The following is an 18494-nucleotide window of genomic DNA, read 5'->3' on the forward strand; positions in this document are numbered from 1 at the left end:
GATTGAAGTTTCTGTGACAAAGGGATATGTCAAAGGAATAATCCATCTGAAACTCTCAAGAGAATTAGTTAGATAGAATTAAAATGGACTGGGATTTGAACACACATTTTCAATCTACCACGAGAAAGCTTCAATATAGCAAAAATTGTTGCTATAAAGCTATATGTTAATTTTGTTATAGTGTCAGTATAGAAAAATACCTTTTCCTTTCTTATTTCAAAATAAAATATCATATCTTAAATATGAACTTATATATATTAATGAGATTCTGAGTAAGTAGAATAGAAATATAGTTCTGAACCAAACAATTCTCTCTTGGACAATAAAAAACTAAACTAGTAAATGGAAACTGCCTTAGTTGCAAAATCTTTTTTTTTTTTTTTAAAAAAAAGTGTGACAAATAGCTTCATAAAAGCTTTTTTTAAAATATGCAGCTTTTCTAATTAATAATGCAGACTGTTGTCTACATATTTCAGTAAATAATTTGAATGGAGCTGACCTTTCTGTTTTCTCTGCTGCATTATTAATGATGTTGAAGAGATCACTAGGTTATTGTTCTAGCAACATATAACTCACTTAGCCAAGGTTTTGGTTTGCAACTAATGCTGTTTGAAATGTGGCACCTGAGTAGATTATGCACCAGCTGAGATGGAAACAAAAATGGGAAAGCTTTCTGATTTACAAATCCAGACTTCAGCTGTTCAGTTCCACTTTTAGGCTTTTGGAGTACATGTATAATCTACAGCCAGCTCTTGAATACTCCATCTGAATACCTTATGATGGCAAACTTAATTCTCTGGCAGAACACTAGCAGAAGGTGGACACAGCACCTGAATTTGTCTTGAATCAGAGCAATATCCATATATAATGATTAATCCAGATCTGAAAGGGTCCAGCTCTCTCCCAGTTTGTGCAAGCCTGTCCTGAAAAGCACTGGTCACCAACTACCTCCAAAGAAATCAGACAGAAGTCCTAAGAACCTTAACCTTCTCCTTTCATCGTCTTATATTGATTTATTGTTGGATAGAAGGAGAAGTCATTTTCTTCACCTTTTTTTCTTTGTTGTTTTCCAAAGTTCATCGTACTCTCTGAGAGTTCACTGAAGCGTCTGGCATTTTTGAGTGCACTGATCTCTTTGTTGTATTCTTCATAAGTAGAGGTAGTTGAGTTTCCTTGTCTCTCAGATTGCATAATTCTAAAGTCTTTGTCAAGCCTTTGAATTAGGCCAAAAGGGACTAGGTATTTCAGGATGTCTGAGCAGGTCTAGTCTGAGATGCCTGCTCTTATAAACAATAAAAATGTACCTTCTCTCCAGTCAAGCCTGATTCTTCAGTGCTTACTGCATATTGGAATATGTTCTTTTTACCTGCAGATTTCAGAATAATTAAAATTTTACAATGTGTGGTAGCCAAAGATGATGTACCACTGTCATACAGACTGTTTCTTAAGAGTGAGAAACCTTGCTTCATGTTACCATAGAATATGCTGACAGTAACGTTTACACGTGTGAAATTAGATAGATGTTTTAAGACTAAAGTATCATCTGCATACTCTTATATTTTAGCTGAATATATGAGATCCCAAATCCACATCAGTACTCATTGGAATGTATAACTTTTTCAAACAGTGTTGAAGAGGTTTTGCTTTGCCGTTGATTGGCACTCAGCAAAACTTATGTATGCAGGAAGTTTCTATGATGTCATTTGAAATGCTTGATTGGAATGGAGTGTAATTTAAAGGATTTGCCAAGGCAGCAAAAGCAAAACTTCAGCAATGTATTTCATGACTTTAAATAAAACTGTGACAGATTGGTATGGTACATTTCATAAGCTTTAAAAGCTTGAAATTATATGGACAGCTTCCAGGTACAGTGGCATTATTTACATGAAATTGAGACAGCACTCTCAGTGATTCAAAGCTTAAGCATAGTTTTGTTTTGGTTGGTGGGATAGTGAATTTACTTCAAATATAGAATTCAGAGAGCCTAGAGCTTTTAGTAGCAAAACGTATTCTTGTGTGCAAGCCAAAAAGGGATAAATATTCAACATCAAGGTATAATTGGTGGCAGCCACATTCAGGCATTTATCTCATGGAAAGCTGGAAGACAATAATGCCGTCTAGGCAGTACAACTGCTATAATACATAGAGATAGGCATACTTTCTAATTAAGAAGTGGGTGACTAAATTCTTACATGGCCATTATTCTGTTTTGCTGTCTCAGTAGAAACCAGGCTGGTAGAGGACTAGTTTTATAAACAATGTTAATAGTGTGTAATTAATTTAGTTGAAACTTAATTTTGTAACTTTTTAATGGAATTTATTTTTTTATTTTTTAACAACTCTGAAGTTGAGTTAAGGTTGAAGTGAGTTAATTTCAGCATGTGAGTAATAGGTGGTCCTCCTCAAGATAATACATACAAAAATAGTCAATCAAATTGTAATATTTTGGTTTGTGGAATAATGTTTTCTGGTAATTTTTTTTGGTTGTGTCTTCAAATTTTGACATCCATTAAATTTTTCATAATGTTTCACAACATAATGTTTTTCTTAGATATCCATGTATAAAAGAATCGTCATGAGATTTATTTTAAACTGCATATCCTTTGAAATAACCATTTGGCTAAAAGTCCACAGAAGCCAATATATAAACACACCATCCACCATTCATTCCTTTCACAAGGCAGGGAAATAAATCTTTTCAAGGCTTTGCATTATAATATTTGTAACCCATTAAATAATTTTTAATGCAGATAATCTAGCAGAGCTTTATGAGATCAGTGGATAACTTTCAATTTAGCAATACTGCTGATCATTTAAGCTCTTTAGTTGAATAACCATTTTCTGATTTATCTTTTCTTCTTATTGCATTAAAGTAACATGAAATATCTGTTACAGCAAAGCTTGAAAAAAAACATCAGCATGACATGAAGAGTACCCAGGTGTCTTGTACTCTGGAAACAGTGTCTAGGTTTCAGAATCACAGAATCATCTAGGTTGGAAGAGACCTTGAAGATCATCTAGTCCAACCATTAACTTAACACTAACCATTCTCAACTACACCATATCCCTTAGCGCTATGTCAACACGACTCTTAAACACCTCCAGGGATGGGGACTCCACCGCTGCCCTGGGCAGCCCATTCCAATGCCTAACAACCCGTTCTGTAAAGAAATGCTTCCTAATATCCAGTCTAAACCTTCCCTGATGCAACTTGAGGCCATTCCCTCTTGTCCTATCGCTTGCTACTTGGTTGAAGAGACTCATCCCCATCTCTCTGCAACCTCCTTTCAGGTAGTTGTAGAGGGCGATGAGGTCTCCCCTCAGCCTCCTCTTCTCTAGACTAAACAACCCCAGTTCCCTCAGCTGCTCCTCATACGACATGTGCTCCAGACCCTTCATCAGCTTCGTTGCCCTTCTTTGGACACACTCAAGTAATTCAGTGTCCTTTTTGTAGTGAGGGGCCCAAACTGAACACAGTAATCGAGGTGGGGCCTCACCAGTGCCGAGTACAGGGGTAAGATCACTTCCCTGTCCCTGCTGGCCACGCTATTTCTGACACAAGCCAGGATGCCATTGGCCTTCTTGGCCACCTGGGCACACTGCTGGCTCATGTTCAGCCGGCTGTCAATCAACACCCCCAGGTCCCTCTCTGACTGGCAGCTCTCCAGCCACTCCTCCCCAAGCCTGTAGCTCTGCTGGGGGTTGTTGTGGCCAAAGTGCAGCACCCGGCATTTGGCTTTATTGAAACTCCTACAGTTGGCCTTAGCCCATCGCTCCAGCCTGTCCAGGTCTCTCTGCAGAGCCTCCCTACCCTCGAGCAGATCAACACTCCCACCCAACTTGGTGTCGTCTGCAAACTTACTGAGGGTGCACTCGATCCCCTCGTCTAGATCATCAATAAAGATGTTAAACAGGAGTGGCCCCAAAACCGAGCCCTGGGGGACACCACTCGTGACTGGCCACCAACTGGATTTAACTCCATTCACCACAACTCTTTGGGCCCGGCCATCCAGCCAGTTTTTTACCCAGCAAAGCGTGTGCCCATCCAAACCTCGAGCATCCAGTTTCGCGAGGAGAATGCTGTGGGAAACAGTGTCAAAGGCCTTACTAAAGTCAAGGTAAACAACATCCACAGCCTTTCCCTCATCCAATAAGCGGGTCGCCCTGTCGTAGAAGGAGATCAGGTTTGTCAAGCAGGACCTGCCTTTCATAAACCCATGCTGACTGGGCCTGATCATCTGGTTGTCCCGCATGTGTTGTGTGATGGTACTCTGGATGATCTGCTCTATCAGCTTCCCGGGCACTGAAGTCAAGCTGACAGGCCTGTAATTTCCCGGATCATCCTTCCGACCCTTCTTATATATGGGCGTCACATTGCCCAATTTCCAATCTGTCGGGACCTCCTTGGTCAGCCAGAACTGCTGGGAAATGATGGAAAGTGGCTTGGTGAGCACCCCAGCCAGCTCCTTCAGCACCCTCGGGTGTATCCCATCTGGTCCCATAGACTTGTGTATGTCTATGTGATGCAGTAGGTCACTGACTATCTCCTCCTGGAATGCGGGGGGGTCGTTCTCCCAGTCTCTGTCTTCTGGCTGAGGAGGCTGGATTCCCTCGGTACAACTAGTCTTGTTATTAAAGGCTGAGGCACAGAAGGCATTAAGCACCTCAGCCTTTTCCTCATCACTTGTTACCATGTTTCCTCCTGCATCTAGCAGGGGATGGAGGCTCTCCCTGGTCTTTCTTTTGCTGCTCACATACTTATAGAAACATTTCTTGTTATCTTTGACTGCTGAAGCCAGATTAATTTGTAGCTAGACTTTAGACTTCCTGATTTCCACCCTGCATAGCCTCACAGCATCTTTGTAATCATTGCGAGTGGCTAGCCCCTTTTTCCAAAGGCCGCTAACTCTCCTTTTCTCCCTGAGTTCCAGCCAAAGCTCCCTGTTTAGCCAGGGTGGTCTTCTCTGCCTCCAGCTTCTCTTACAGCACCTGGGGACCACCTGCTCCTGAGCCATTAAGACTTCCTTCTTGAAGAGTGTCCAGCCTTCCTGGACCCCTATACCTTTCAGGACCATCTCCCAAGGGATCCTGTCAAGCAGGTGCCTAAACAAGTCAAAGTCAGCCCTTTGGAAGTCCAGGATGCCAGTTCTGCTGCTCCCTCTCCTGGCCTCTCTAAGAATAGACAACACTATTATTTCATGATGGCTGTGCCCTAGTTGGCCTCCAACCTCCACATCATCCACCAGTCCTTCTCTGTTCACAAAGAGGAGGTCCAGCAGGGCACCTTCTCTGGTCGGTTCACTCACCAACTGTGTCAGGAAGTTATCTCCCACGCGTTCCAGGAATCTCCGGGACTGGTCCCGCTCTGCTGTGTTGTATTTCCAGCAGATGTCTGGGAAGATGTCTCCCACAAGAACAAGGGCAAGCAATCATGAGATTTCTCCTAAGTGCCTATAGTATATTTCGTCCACCTCTCTGTCCTGGTTGGGTGACCTATAATAGACTCCCACTATGATATCTGCCCTGTTGGCCTTCCCTCTGATTCTAACGCAAAGACACTATACTTGTGTTTGAAGCAATCATAACAGTCCCTAACATACAGCGCCACCCCACAGCCTCTCCTTCCTTGTCTATCCCTTCTAAAGAGCTTGTAGTCATCAGCTGGCACACTCCAATCATGGGAGACATCCCACCATGTTTCTGTGATAGCCACTACATAAGTTTCCTGTTGCTTTATGGCTTCAAGCTTCTCCTGTTTGTTACCCATGCTGTGTGCATTGGTATAAATGCACTTCAGATGGACTGATGTCCCTGACACCTTTTTGCATTTAGAGGTCCTAATTCCAGCCTAACCTTTCACAGATGTTACCATGGTTACTGATTCATCAATATCCCTTGCATCTTGGTTGTGCTGCATGTCTCCATCCCTTGCCTCCACTGAGATGGCAAGGTGAGTGTCATCGCTGGCACACCAGCCCACAAACTCTCCTAATCTTCCCTGGGGCTTAAATCTGGGAGTTCCAGTTTTGTCCCCTTCCCCCTTCATATCTAGTTTAAAGCTCTTCTTTTGAGTCATGAAATATATACACACAGTCAAACATAGCATGACATATGCTTGGTCTTTGGAAGTGCATTTAATGGAAGACTAGGTGAATAGCACACATACTTTTTTGAGGCAATGTAGCCACTGAGGGTGAAATTAGGTTTTAAGTAAGATTTAAGTGGTATTGCACAGGTTTCGCACTGTTTTTCCTTACTTTGGTGATTTTCACCTTCAGAGCATAACTCACAGAAATATCCAGAGATGTGATCCCTTCTGCTGCAGCAGGTGACACTTCTTTATCCTGACTTGATACAAGAAAGATCTTTTAAGTAATGCATTCTCTGCATTGTTAGGTGTTTCCCTAGAAGTCTCCTTGAACAGCAGCCACTGATGTGCCATAGCAGTGCTATCCTGCTGAATAAATTGTTTTGTGTATCCAATATTAAAGCTATATTCCCATATATTCCCTTATGCCGCATAAGTAAAGTTTCTGCTGCTAAAGGGAAAGGGATTTTTCCATTGGTGCTTCATCACAGAGTTGGATTAACTTAAAAAATAAAGTAAATAGCTTCCACCACTATGGAAAATGAGTTCTGCCCACAGGGAATTAGAATTTGTGTTACACTGGGCAAGAAAAGTAGCATTTTAATGAAGCGTCCACCCTCAAGCACCTCTTCCAGAGAAGACACCTGTGAAACTTTGCCAAATACTTATGTAGTTCAGATGGGTTTATGTTGAATTACTTGGCTGGGTGAAGAAGCTGCTATATGCTATCTTTGGCAATTTAAACCTTTGTAGAAGTCTGATTTATAGATGCCCAGGAGAACACTGGCTCAGTTTTCACTATGTTTTCATTTCAGAGACAGTCTAATCTAAAATTATTTTATTCTTAAATCAGTGGGAAAAGTAATTCTGCAGACAAAGCTTCAACCGCAATTTTTTTTTACCCACAAATTGCCTCAAATTGAGTAAGAGTATCTCTCATAACTGTATGGTATCTTTTCAGTTAAATATATCATGAATTCAGTTTTAATTTTAATTGTCTTTGCTGGTGGCAGAATTTACTTCAGTTAATTTAATTTGATTATTGCTATTTCAGACATTAATCAGCATCCTATTAAACCATCCTATGGATATTAATTATGCCCCAAAATAGCCCTCTGATGTACAGTCAGGGAAAAATTAATCCTCAAGGAGCAGGAATTCCAGAATTTCCTTTGATATGAAATAAATATTTCAGTCAGTTTGGGTTTAGATTCCCAGAAATATTCAAGTCAATTTTTCTCAGCTTGTGCAAGCCAAGTCCAGGAGTGTGACTGCAACACTGGGCACTAAAATCAGAGTCCAGCTACAAGATGTTCGTATCTTCCCACACTGGAACTTCTCATCTGAACAGGTATTTTATAGTACATTACCACCTATATGGCATTAGAACGAAAAGAGAATGAATTCTGACACTGACTGGGACCCACTAGTGTCAAACTGCCTTCAAAGACAGTTAGGATCTGATTCAAATAACAAACCAGGAGAGCAGAAATAATCTGGCTAAGAAGCCAAATATCTTCCGCAGAGCCCAGATCTGATCTTGCTTTATTGTTTTCCTCATTACTTCAGGCATGTTACTTTATTTTTGAAAGCAGGGACTGACTGCATAATGTGGACCATGTTGGGATTCATTCACTCAGGGTGAAATAACAAATGATACCTGCCATAGATACTTGCAATGTAGGGTGTGGAGGAGCCTTCTTTGTTATTAATTTTTTAATAACCATGGGCAAAATTATGATCTAGGATTTGTAATTAGCCACTGCATAAAATAACCTGATAACCTGTACAGCTCTCTCTTTCTATTTACCACCACAGTCCAGCAATGAAAGGCTTCCCTGAGTTTCAATTCTGGAATCAGAGCAATCTATGATTCCAAAAACTAAAACCTCTGAGAAGCTTTGTATGTATTCAAGTGATAAATGGTATAGATGAGCCTTCTAACTATCTAATTTGATGAACTATAAAATGGTATCTTGCCTCTGGCATTCTCATCAATCTTATGTCTTTGTCATGTTTAAGGTGGACGTATAGAGATCATGCGCCTGGAGAGCAAGTGAAGCTGGTGGTAGAGCTCGGCATGTTTGGGTGCTTCTAGTTTATTCTGGCTGAACATTCCCTCTTCCACTTGCTCTCTGCTGACAAAGTAATCATTGCACAGTGTGAGTCAGGCTTGCGAACAGTTACTTTTTGCTTTCTGCTGTCTCTGCTTTCTCTCTGTCAATGTTTTTGGATTGTTAACTTTGGTTGAGCTGCTTTTGCAGTTCAGTGACTGTTTATTTTTTGCTACCTACTCTATATGTATGTGAGCTGCTATTGCATTGACACTGTTGAATCTAAATGTTGTTTTGAAAATGTGGATCTGACTTGAATATTAAGGAACAGCGCTGAGCTAAAGCTGACTGATTTGAAGAACAGCTTATGTGTGGTGTACAGGGTTTAGCTGGTCATTTATGATAGCAATGGACTGGTATATTATTATGCTGATACTTAGGCTGTTAATACTCTTTATAGTATTGATCAGAATATGTAATTGAGAGTTTGTGGGGAAATAACTTCAAATAAATATTACAGCATTTTATTTCAATTTAGGAGACCCTTTCTGTTAAAAACAAGAATAATTTTCTAACTTTTTGTTTTGGCTATTACCAAATTCTTGTTGCAAATTAAATGAGAATGTTGCAAACATTATAATTTCTTCCATTCAACACTATCCTTCCGCATGAAATCACTGTTGCAGAAACCGTTGCACAGATATGGTTCTGTTAATTTCCTTGGAAAGTGCCTTGTTCTTTCCTGTCAGTGTACTAATTATATACCTAGCAAAGGTCAATGTACTTTCGAGTCAGTAAAGCCACTTTCAGGTCCAGATTTCAGACCTGAAAAAAGGTCAGAAGAAAGTGTGCTGAAATAATTAATTTCTGATTAAATTCTGAATTCAGAAAATTCACTCAGGCAAATTATTTGGAGAATTTTACTTATTGGTCTACTTTGAATTTATATTTTATTAAACTGCTAGTAACTTATACCTGAATATGGAACATTATGGAACAAGGTTTTAAAAATCTGTAGTATTACAGCCAAGAATTATTCTTGTCTCAATGAAATCTGTGACCACTTTGCAATCAATGGAATTTTTCTCCTCCAGCTGTTAAGCAGTCCAGGATTTTACCTTCTATGTAATAGTTGTAGCACTGTCACACTCCAGTACTTCCAGCTTAAAGATTTTTTTTCTCATTATAATGGGGTTTATACAAGAAGAAGGTGTAGTTCTTCATAGTTTGAGTGACAGTAGCTCAGAATTATTTTAATATCTGGCTGTAAGAAATCGTCCATCTCTTGTTCAAGGTCTCAGCAAAGACTGCTTAATAAGCAAATCCACAAACATACGCTACCTGGGATTTGGAATAAAAATTTCTGTTCCTCTTCTGAGAAGGCACATGCTGGTGGGAAACAGGTAGTAGAGGTACCTTAATCAATACTGTGGTTATTAGAGACAATTATCATGCCGCTTCTATTTTGTCAAATTCAACTGATTTCAAATAATAGTTCTATATTGCCAGTACAGTGGGAGTTAAATCAGACCCAGCATAGAGGATACCTCCCTAGAGTAAAAATATGGCATTGATATCAGAATAGTCAGAAAGAAGTCTTTGAACTATGTGTATGTATGTTTGATTATAGCTGTAATTGTATGTTTGCCTATGCATGCACACTGAGGCTACTAGAGTTTTCCCTCAGGAACATGCGCTTTATGGTACTTATAAATTATTTGTTTTCTATATCTAAAAGGAGTGATTCTGCTACTTATCCAAGCTTTCGCTTTGCTGCTTAAACAAAAGTCCATTGTGCTGTATCACAATTTGTGCATTCCTTTAGCTATGTGTAATCTTCAGCAACATTTAATCCCCTTTCCATTGCCACACAATCATCAATTCAGCAATTGCATTTGGTCTTCCTAGATGTTTATGCATATTGCTCATCTATATTCAAGGAAATATTCAAATGGCCTCACATATTTTCAAATCACTTGGGGATGTCTGTCTAGAAGCTGTCCTCCCTGAATTTCCCAAAAGAAGAATGCAGAGAAGATGATGCTTAATTTAACGTGTAATGAATTCCCATATTTCTTTCCACAAATAAAGGACTTGTCATTTTTTTATATCAGCTTTCAGCATTTTAACTAGTATCCAGCTTGCTGTACAAATGAATTTCAGCTGGATTGCTTTTAATCCGGAAGGGAGGAAGGGAGAGTTCTAGCCTCTGATATTTTGTGCACAGTCTACACATGCTATGTAAGGCCTGCTCCATGTAGTTCAGTTCTGAGATTACTTTTACTGATTTTTCTGGCTTTCTGTATCAAAATGCCACTACACATTATAATGGTCAGGAAAGTGAGTTTACAAATCTTAGCAGTTTTATGGTGAATATTGGTTGCATAGCAATTCCTGATGGCCTGTTTTTTGCATTGTCTTTCCTGATAGCAGTCATTCTCAGGAAGTTATTTCACAGCTATGGGTTTTTTCTTATTCAATGTAAAAGCTGCAAGTTATATGGGTAAAACATCCATTAACATTTTTTAAAACCATTTCAATCTGCCAAATCTGAATAGTAATATCATAAATGTACTGTTTTAGTAAATACAATCCAGTTTCATCAAACAGGCTAACTCAGAACATTGGCCAATATCCAGTATTTAAGAGTTCATATCAATATTTTTCCCCGATTTTAACAGGAATTAAAGGTTCAGTCAAATAGAAAGAAGCCTGAAATATCTATGCCAAATCTGTTTCTGTTCTCCATTATTTGTCCCCACTTCATCTTGCTATATTTTTTGGCAGTCAAATGAGTGTATGATTTGAGGATTTATTATGTAATTAATTATATGCAATTAATTTGCTTCATTCCAGGAACCCCACATAAATTTGTGCTTCTTTATTATTTAATATACTTGATCAGATGTTGGAAATGAGCACCTGTTAGTCGTGAGTCCTCCAGGTTCTTAAATATATATGCTTGACTTCATGCAAGTGATTAATGTCTCTGATATCAGTGGTGATCTCGTGTAAAGTTCAATATGCATACATAAACACTGAAGGATTTAGAACACATGCAACCTCATTCAACACTTACAATGCTATCATTATGCCAATGAGAATTTTGTCTGAATAAGGAATAGACAGGATTTGCTTAATAAATGAAGACTTGGCAACATCTGAGAAACAGAAATACAAGTTGGTCAGCTTGTCTCCAGTCCAGGCTCTTGAGAGTGCAGAGTCAGTGGGCTAGAGTCATCTCTGGTGATTTTTCTGAGCAGCTGTTGAAAACCTTTTTCTTCTTCTGAATATTAAGTGCCACCTTCACCGGAAAGAGTATTCAAGTGCCTTTCCTAAGATGATTTTCAGAGTCAATTGAATTAAAGAATATGGCAGCTGTGAAGAAAGACTATTTTAGACTGTCCTGGAAAGCCTGATGCTAAATTGGATTCCTGGTCCAAAATTTCTAGCCAACAAAACAAACTTTACTTTACATTTCCAATCAGAAGACAGGCAAATAATTTCTTATTTAGCTGACAAGGACAGGTCAAAGGTAAATTGTTCAACCTAAGAACTGTTTTCACACAGAAGTGAAGTCAGAGTTTTGCTCAAGAAGGATTTGTAAAAACTATTATAATTCCACTTTGAATGAAGTGTGAACCTCTGAAAACATGAAAATGCACTCTGTAAAGCAAAACATCACAGTGACCCATTACCAAATAACCTAAATAAATCAAAGACCAATCTAGTACAGTGTTCAAGGTTTTAAAGTCAGAAGTAAATTTTATGATCATCTAGTACTGCAGGTAGGCCATTCAGTTAACCACTTTAATGATTTGAAGGACTTCACAGAAGACTTTTATCCAAGGTTTTATCCTATTCATTCTGGTTTATTCCACAGCAGGGTAACAGTTGGATTACCAAATGTGAGAAAACTTTCACATCTATCAGAATATGATTCTTGGAACTTGAAAACTAACAGGTACATTTTAAAGAGCTGTCGGTGAGAAAGAATAAGTGAGTGCTCCCAAGAAGAAAAAAATCTAATACAGAACCTATAAAATCAAGCTAGGAAAGAATTCCAGGGAAACAAAAAAAATACCTAGATCTGTGTATTCCTCATTATCGTTCCCATGGTCTCTGAATGCTAAGCAGACAAGAGTGAGAACGTCACCACAGCAGAGCAGAAAATATTTTTTAAAATAAATTATCCATATTGTGAAAAAAAGAGAGGAATCATATTTCAGGGCAAAATGATAAAGATCTAAAAGAAAACTGGAGATAAAGGAAGCCAGTGAAGAAAAAATAAAGTACAGCAAGCTCAGCTGGAAAATACAGGACTCTGTGTGTGTATTGTGAGTAATGGCAGACTTGGATACATCTGACCTTAGCTGAAGAAAGGGGCTGCTCTTGGAGAAAGGCCCTCACAACTGAAGGGAGCTGATAGAGAAGATGGGGAGAACAAATCTAGGACTTACACTGCAACATTTCAAAAGAGAAACGCCTTTCCTTGGTTAGCAGGCAAAGCCCAGCATATTTTGGCAACACTGAGAAATGAGTAATATGTCAGTAGTAAAGGTAATAATAAATCATTTTTATGACAGATTCATCCAAAGCTATTGTGCTGTCTGTGATTTTACTTTGATGCTTATATGTCGTAGAAGTATGCCTGAGATGCAGTTACTCTTATAAACATAGGCTGGTGATGTTCACTTTGTATTTCATGCACTTCAAGGGCTTGCAAGGTTAAGAAAAGCTTGCAGTTTTACCTAATGCAAGTACACACGTGAAATACAGTATCATCTTCTGTATCCACTTGAAGTCTATATAAGCACAAGGATTGCTGAATGGTTTTCAGGGGTTTGACTCATAACTCATTGCTGCAAAAAAGTGGTTTAAGCTTCTCCATTAGTGAAGTTTTGTGAGTGGTAGAGAAATGTCAGTCCATTTTTCCTTAACTAGACTCAGTTTACCAGAATTGTTATTGATATGGCTTAGCCATTATATTATATTCTGGGATTTCAAAATTCTCTGCACACATACTACTCTAAAATGTCTAATCATGCAGGTGTTACCCTTGTAGAGTAAGACAACATGATTATCCTTTGCCATATACTCATATTTTTAAGTTTTAGTCATAATGATAATTATGTTTGATGACTTGGAATCTAGATTTTGTGTTAAAACAATAACACTAGAAAAGAAAATTTGAACAACCTTAAAGATAATTAATTGACTACTAAGAAACACCAGCTTTACACAAGTTTAGTCAGCCAAGAATTGAACACAGTTAATTAACAGTGCTCTGTCTTTTCTAGTCTTCAGGCTTGAATAAATTATTAGGACAAAACCTAAGCTGCAATTTCAGTTCTGCAAGGTTTTATTATAGCTCCAGCCCAACAAGGATTTAGGTTTAGATTTAAAGGAAAAAACCCCAAAAGATGTAAGTGGATATGAATAGCAAATCCAAAACTTGAATCCATGACCTTTCCTGTTCAAAGCCTCAGAAACCTGAACTCTCCAGTCATGTCCCTGATTGCTCTGCTCCTAGGGGCACCTATGCTTTTGCTTCTTAACAGCCCCAGCATTTTCAGGTATAAGCAAATAATTTCCCAGATCGTACTTATGTCCAGGTAGAATCTAGAAACTAGACAGATTATCACTCTTATTTCATAGGAGGCCTAGAAAATAGAGAATTTCTGAGCAACCCTCATACATATTAAGAGGCTGTATATTATTTTTTCTAAAATGTCATTGCAGCTGCTTTTATTTTTAAAATAGTGCTCAGATTTTATATAAAACCCTTGTAATTAGAGTACGTAGGCAGTGGTGTGCCAGAATCAAATCCCTACATCTCCCACCATCCATTAGTGTGCTAAAATCACTAGCCTGGGTGGATTTATGTCATCCTGCAGTATAAAACAGGAGATTTGTAGCACCAGGAAGAGAGAGTGTGATGTAGTGTACTGACTAGGATGCCCATTTAGAGAGGAGGACTCTTAAGACTCTGCTCCCTGCACTAAGCACTAGCTCTGTACTTTGTATCTAACAGCCAGCGGATGACAAATAACTTGGCTGTGAAAACATCAGTGTTCTCCTTCTTGGCTGAGTGGTTTTAATCCAATAGCTTGTAACAAGTAAGTAAATAACCTGTGGACACTGGCATGGACCCAAAGGCTGTCTCTGAGCTCTGGTCCTGGAACTGTACCTCAGTGGAAGGCAGAAGGAGAGGAGACTTGAGGAGATGCCTTCTGTGAAGCAAGAATATTGCTAATATTCCTAACTGAGAGTAATAAGGCAATAAAACCATAAGGAATCACTTCACCAATCACTGGGCTGCCAAATGCAAGACAAAACCAGGCACTGATAGCATCCATTTGGTGTTTGTTTTTGAAGCAAAGTGTTTGTTTTCATTTTAAATGAATGATGCTTAGTTAACCCTCTTCAGTCTCTAGATCATGGTGGAATCCATCTATAACCCTGTGTAAGGAACGTGTTCTCTTGAATGTGATGGGGTTTGAAAAAGATGGCAGCCTGCAGCGTTCCTCTTAGTGAGTTTCAGGAATGAACAAGAGATTGAGGTTTCATCTCTGAGGCACTTAATCAGGTGATGAATTCTGGGTTTTTGTATCCAGTTTGAAGACTGGATGTCTGGCACCATGGTGTTTAACTTGTATATAATTAAGTCCTGTATCATACCTAGTCTTTAGGTATATAGTTAGCTTCAGCTTCAGTGAACTGTTGATGTGCATATAGGGTTAATTGTTGATAAAAAAATACATATGTTTACATACTTCCTGAGCTGGGGATAGAGCACCTTGGCACTAGCCTATCCTATGTGCTCTTTATGTAATTTTATGAATACCTATGATTGTATGTTTGTATGTATACACACACAAATATATAAATATATAAATGTGAAAAGCCCTACTCTGCTGAAATCAATGGCCATATTCCCTTCAGCAACAATAGAATGATGATCTGAATCTATGTGCACTTTACTGCATTTTTTTGTCATGATTTACAAACTGTGAGCAATTATATTATACAGCTTTTTAATTTACTAGATTGTTTTTCTATTGTAAGAAGGTAATAAATTTTTCTAGAATGAAATACATTATTTGGTAAAGAGTACTAGTGGAAATTAGAATAAAGGTTCTAGTAACAACCTGACAAATTCAGTCAGAAACTAATCCAGTGTGAATTAGTTCAAAGAGAAGCTGAAATATAATGCTGACAATAACAGTGATTTTATATTGTGTGCTTTTATAGGAGATTTAAACACTAACTTCACCAAAAAAATGCATTTCAATAAATGTTCTGTGTCTTGGGAAATAGATGGCCAGTGAAACGCCTTGGATTTCTTGAGATTTTATGGCTGGATTGATGCAGGATTTTGTAGATGTTGTTAACCTAAAATATGTATGTGTTGAGTACCAGAGGAAGAATCAGGAATCAGCTCCCAATTCCATCACTTTTCAATTTCTTCCTTTGATTTGTTGTTGTTGATGTTGTTGTTGTTAATAATTTTACGCAAGTTTTCTTATGCCACTTTCTGCATCTTTAAGATAGGAATAGTAAATTCCTTCCCTTTGAAAAAAACTTTTTGAGACATGTAAGTAAAAAGTGCTATGCAAGAGCTTTGGATTATTATGGTAATTTAAGAGATAATGAATGTCATCCTACAAAATAACTCAGAAAGTGTTACATGGAATACTAAATGGTTTTTAATTTCTTGAGTTTGAATTGCTGTTCCGTTTCTAAGCCTAGACTGATGCTTTGTTTGAAACTTCTTTTGAAATAATTTCCACCTGTTTAAGCAGTTTTGACTTTGCTGCAGACATGGCACAATAGTTGCATTATAGTGAGTTAGACTGCTTGTCAAATGTAAAACCTAGATTTTCATTTCCTTACATCTTGCTGCTAACGCTGTTCAACTACCCATCAGTTAGATGATTTCCTGTCACAAAAATGGCAGCTGACATGTCTGCCAATCAGTTTTGTTCCAAGTTTAAGAAATTAGATTCAATTTTAGGCACTATTTTAAGAAAATTAACTATTTCATGAAATACAAAAAAGCAAACAAAATATTTTTTTGTTTTGTGCAGTTCCCATTTTATAACTTGTATAACAATTTGCAAATTCTCTGAATACTGGACACAGTGTAGAACAGAAGCACACCTGAGCTATAACATCATGTTCCCTTGTGAACATCAGGAAGAGCAGACTTCTCCCATGAACACATGAAAAAGACTTGGAGATGTGCTACATTTGGGTGCTTACTCCACCTCCTGCATAGTGCACCTAGTTGTAGAAATATCTCCTCTGCTTCTTTCTCCTTAGGCTGGACTGATTAGAGCCAATAAATAGATGTGTATGCAGTCCCAGTTGCAGTATTTAGACCAAAATGAAAACCTTATATTGATTCTGCAATCCTCAGATGAATTGCACTCTAAGATAAATTTTCAGATGATCTCATACATTTTAGAATTCCAAAGGGAAACATTCTGTTAGTATGCTTTCACCTGTTTTCCAATGATAGCTACATCTTAATCTGATTTAGGTTTAACACATTTGATAAGTGGATGAAAGGCAAGCTGAATGCTTAGACTTAAATGAAGAAAAACAGGAGGTTATGCCATCATTTTCCATTAAGAACATTTACAATTAAACTTTGTGCATATGGATTTAATTGTGAAATCCGTAGTGGGTGTAATAAACAAGCTTTAGTCACATTAAGACTGAACTGTTCTTAAAAAAATTCAAGCTCAATCTCTGCAAAATGCATTGTATATTTTAAAAGAGAAGAAATGTAAAATACTCAGAGATTTTATGTCTGCTGTTAAAAGAAACCATAAAATTATTCATAATTACAGTTTTGTGCATTGAAGTGTCCACCAAAAGCTAAAGAAGAATATTTAAGCCTGCAGTAGTCAGACTGGCAAGTTTATCTGCTGTTACTGCACTGGATTCATAATATGTACTGTGATATTTTGATTATGTTCTTTTATCCAAACATGACTGAAACCACCTTTTCTGGGATTTAAGGGGAAGAAAGAGAGATATTTAACATCACCAAATGGATCTGCAGTATCTAGTTGAACAACAGAGAAAATACATCAAAAATCTTAAATTATTGCTTAACAAAGAACACTGACAGACCTGATAAAAGAAATAGAAGATTCTATTTTGATTATGTTTCAAGAAACATTGCTATCACTTTATGCTGCAAACTGTTTTTATAATGTAGCAAAAATAGTCTCTTCGAAAGTAGTGTGAAATTCAACAAGAACTTAACTCTTTTAGTCTTCTTGGTTTTTATTGCTTCTAGGGGTAAGAAGATTGGACATGATATAGATTTTTTGATCACCAATCCAGGACCAAGAGAAGATGATGAACTTCTGCATAAAGTTGTTGACTTATTGAAAAAGCAGGTATGAACTGAATAACATTTGGCAGAAAAAAGACATATTCTGACAGCACTGAATTAAGCCTACATAGTGACTGAAGAATGTTGATCCTTTTTACAGATGACTGCAATATTTTGAAATGGAATATTACTCTATTTGGTTATTAATCACAATGATCTAGGTGCATCCTCCATCTCTGAATGCTAAAGTTGAAGGTTATATCAGAAGTATCAGAAGTACATTCTGTTATTCTTTACCCTAAGGATATGCAGCTAGTCAGAGGTCAGAAATCAAGCTAGGTGGAGTTTTGAGTGACACAGCAAAACTGTTCTTACACTTTGAAACAAAACTGTATTTGTTTAATTTCTGCTTGAGATGGGAGTAGGTTCTCTCAAGAGGAAATACTTCAGGGAGCTCCAGCTTTAAGCATAGTAGATTTAGGTGACCTCATGGTGTGAGATGAGCAAATCTGAAAGCTTAGGTACCAAAGCCCTGGAATTCTGGCTTCCTTTCAGCCCATAGATTAGCGTTTTTCCTGACTTCCATGGCAATATTGTCAAAATTGACAGAGTCTTCCATGATATCTGGGTTTGGGAAAACTCACACGTTTTACAGAGGAATTGTTCATCTAAGGGTTTTGGTTTTTTTCCTATTCAGCTTTCTTCAGTTTCAAGCAGCTTTAAAGCTGAAAGAGTCTGAATTATAACAGGTGCAGGTACCTCAAAACATTCCTGAGTCAGAAATATATTATGTTGGGAATAATAAGCTTTTGTTTCTTCTTCTACCTTTCTAGCCAGCTAAGATATTTTTCAACATTTACTACCTGTACTGTTCAAAGAAATCGAGTATATTTCAACAGGTAAAAGGCCAACACTCTGTCTGGGGTGAATCACCAAATGGCCCACTGCTAGGTGAAGTCAGCTTTCAGTGCAGATAGCCTGGAAAGAATGCTTTTGAATC

At 37.9% G+C, this 18494-nt stretch overlaps 1 protein-coding gene across 4 annotated transcripts in view; it reads left to right on the plus strand.

Moving 5' to 3' along the window:
* The window catches only part of DNTT (DNA nucleotidylexotransferase), a 127846-nt gene that overhangs the window by 69707 nt on the left and 39645 nt on the right, over positions 1–18494 (plus strand). For all 4 annotated transcript variants that reach the window (XM_074831004.1, XM_074831000.1, XM_074831003.1 and 1 more), the window contains one exon: positions 17456–17558. In XM_074831004.1, the coding sequence (XP_074687105.1) occupies positions 17456–17558 (103 nt within the window). The remainder of the gene's footprint in view (positions 1–17455; positions 17559–18494) is intronic.

Source organism: Strix aluco, chromosome 7 (assembly GCF_031877795.1).
Source record: "Strix aluco isolate bStrAlu1 chromosome 7, bStrAlu1.hap1, whole genome shotgun sequence".
Taxonomy (NCBI): Eukaryota; Metazoa; Chordata; class Aves; order Strigiformes; family Strigidae; genus Strix; species Strix aluco.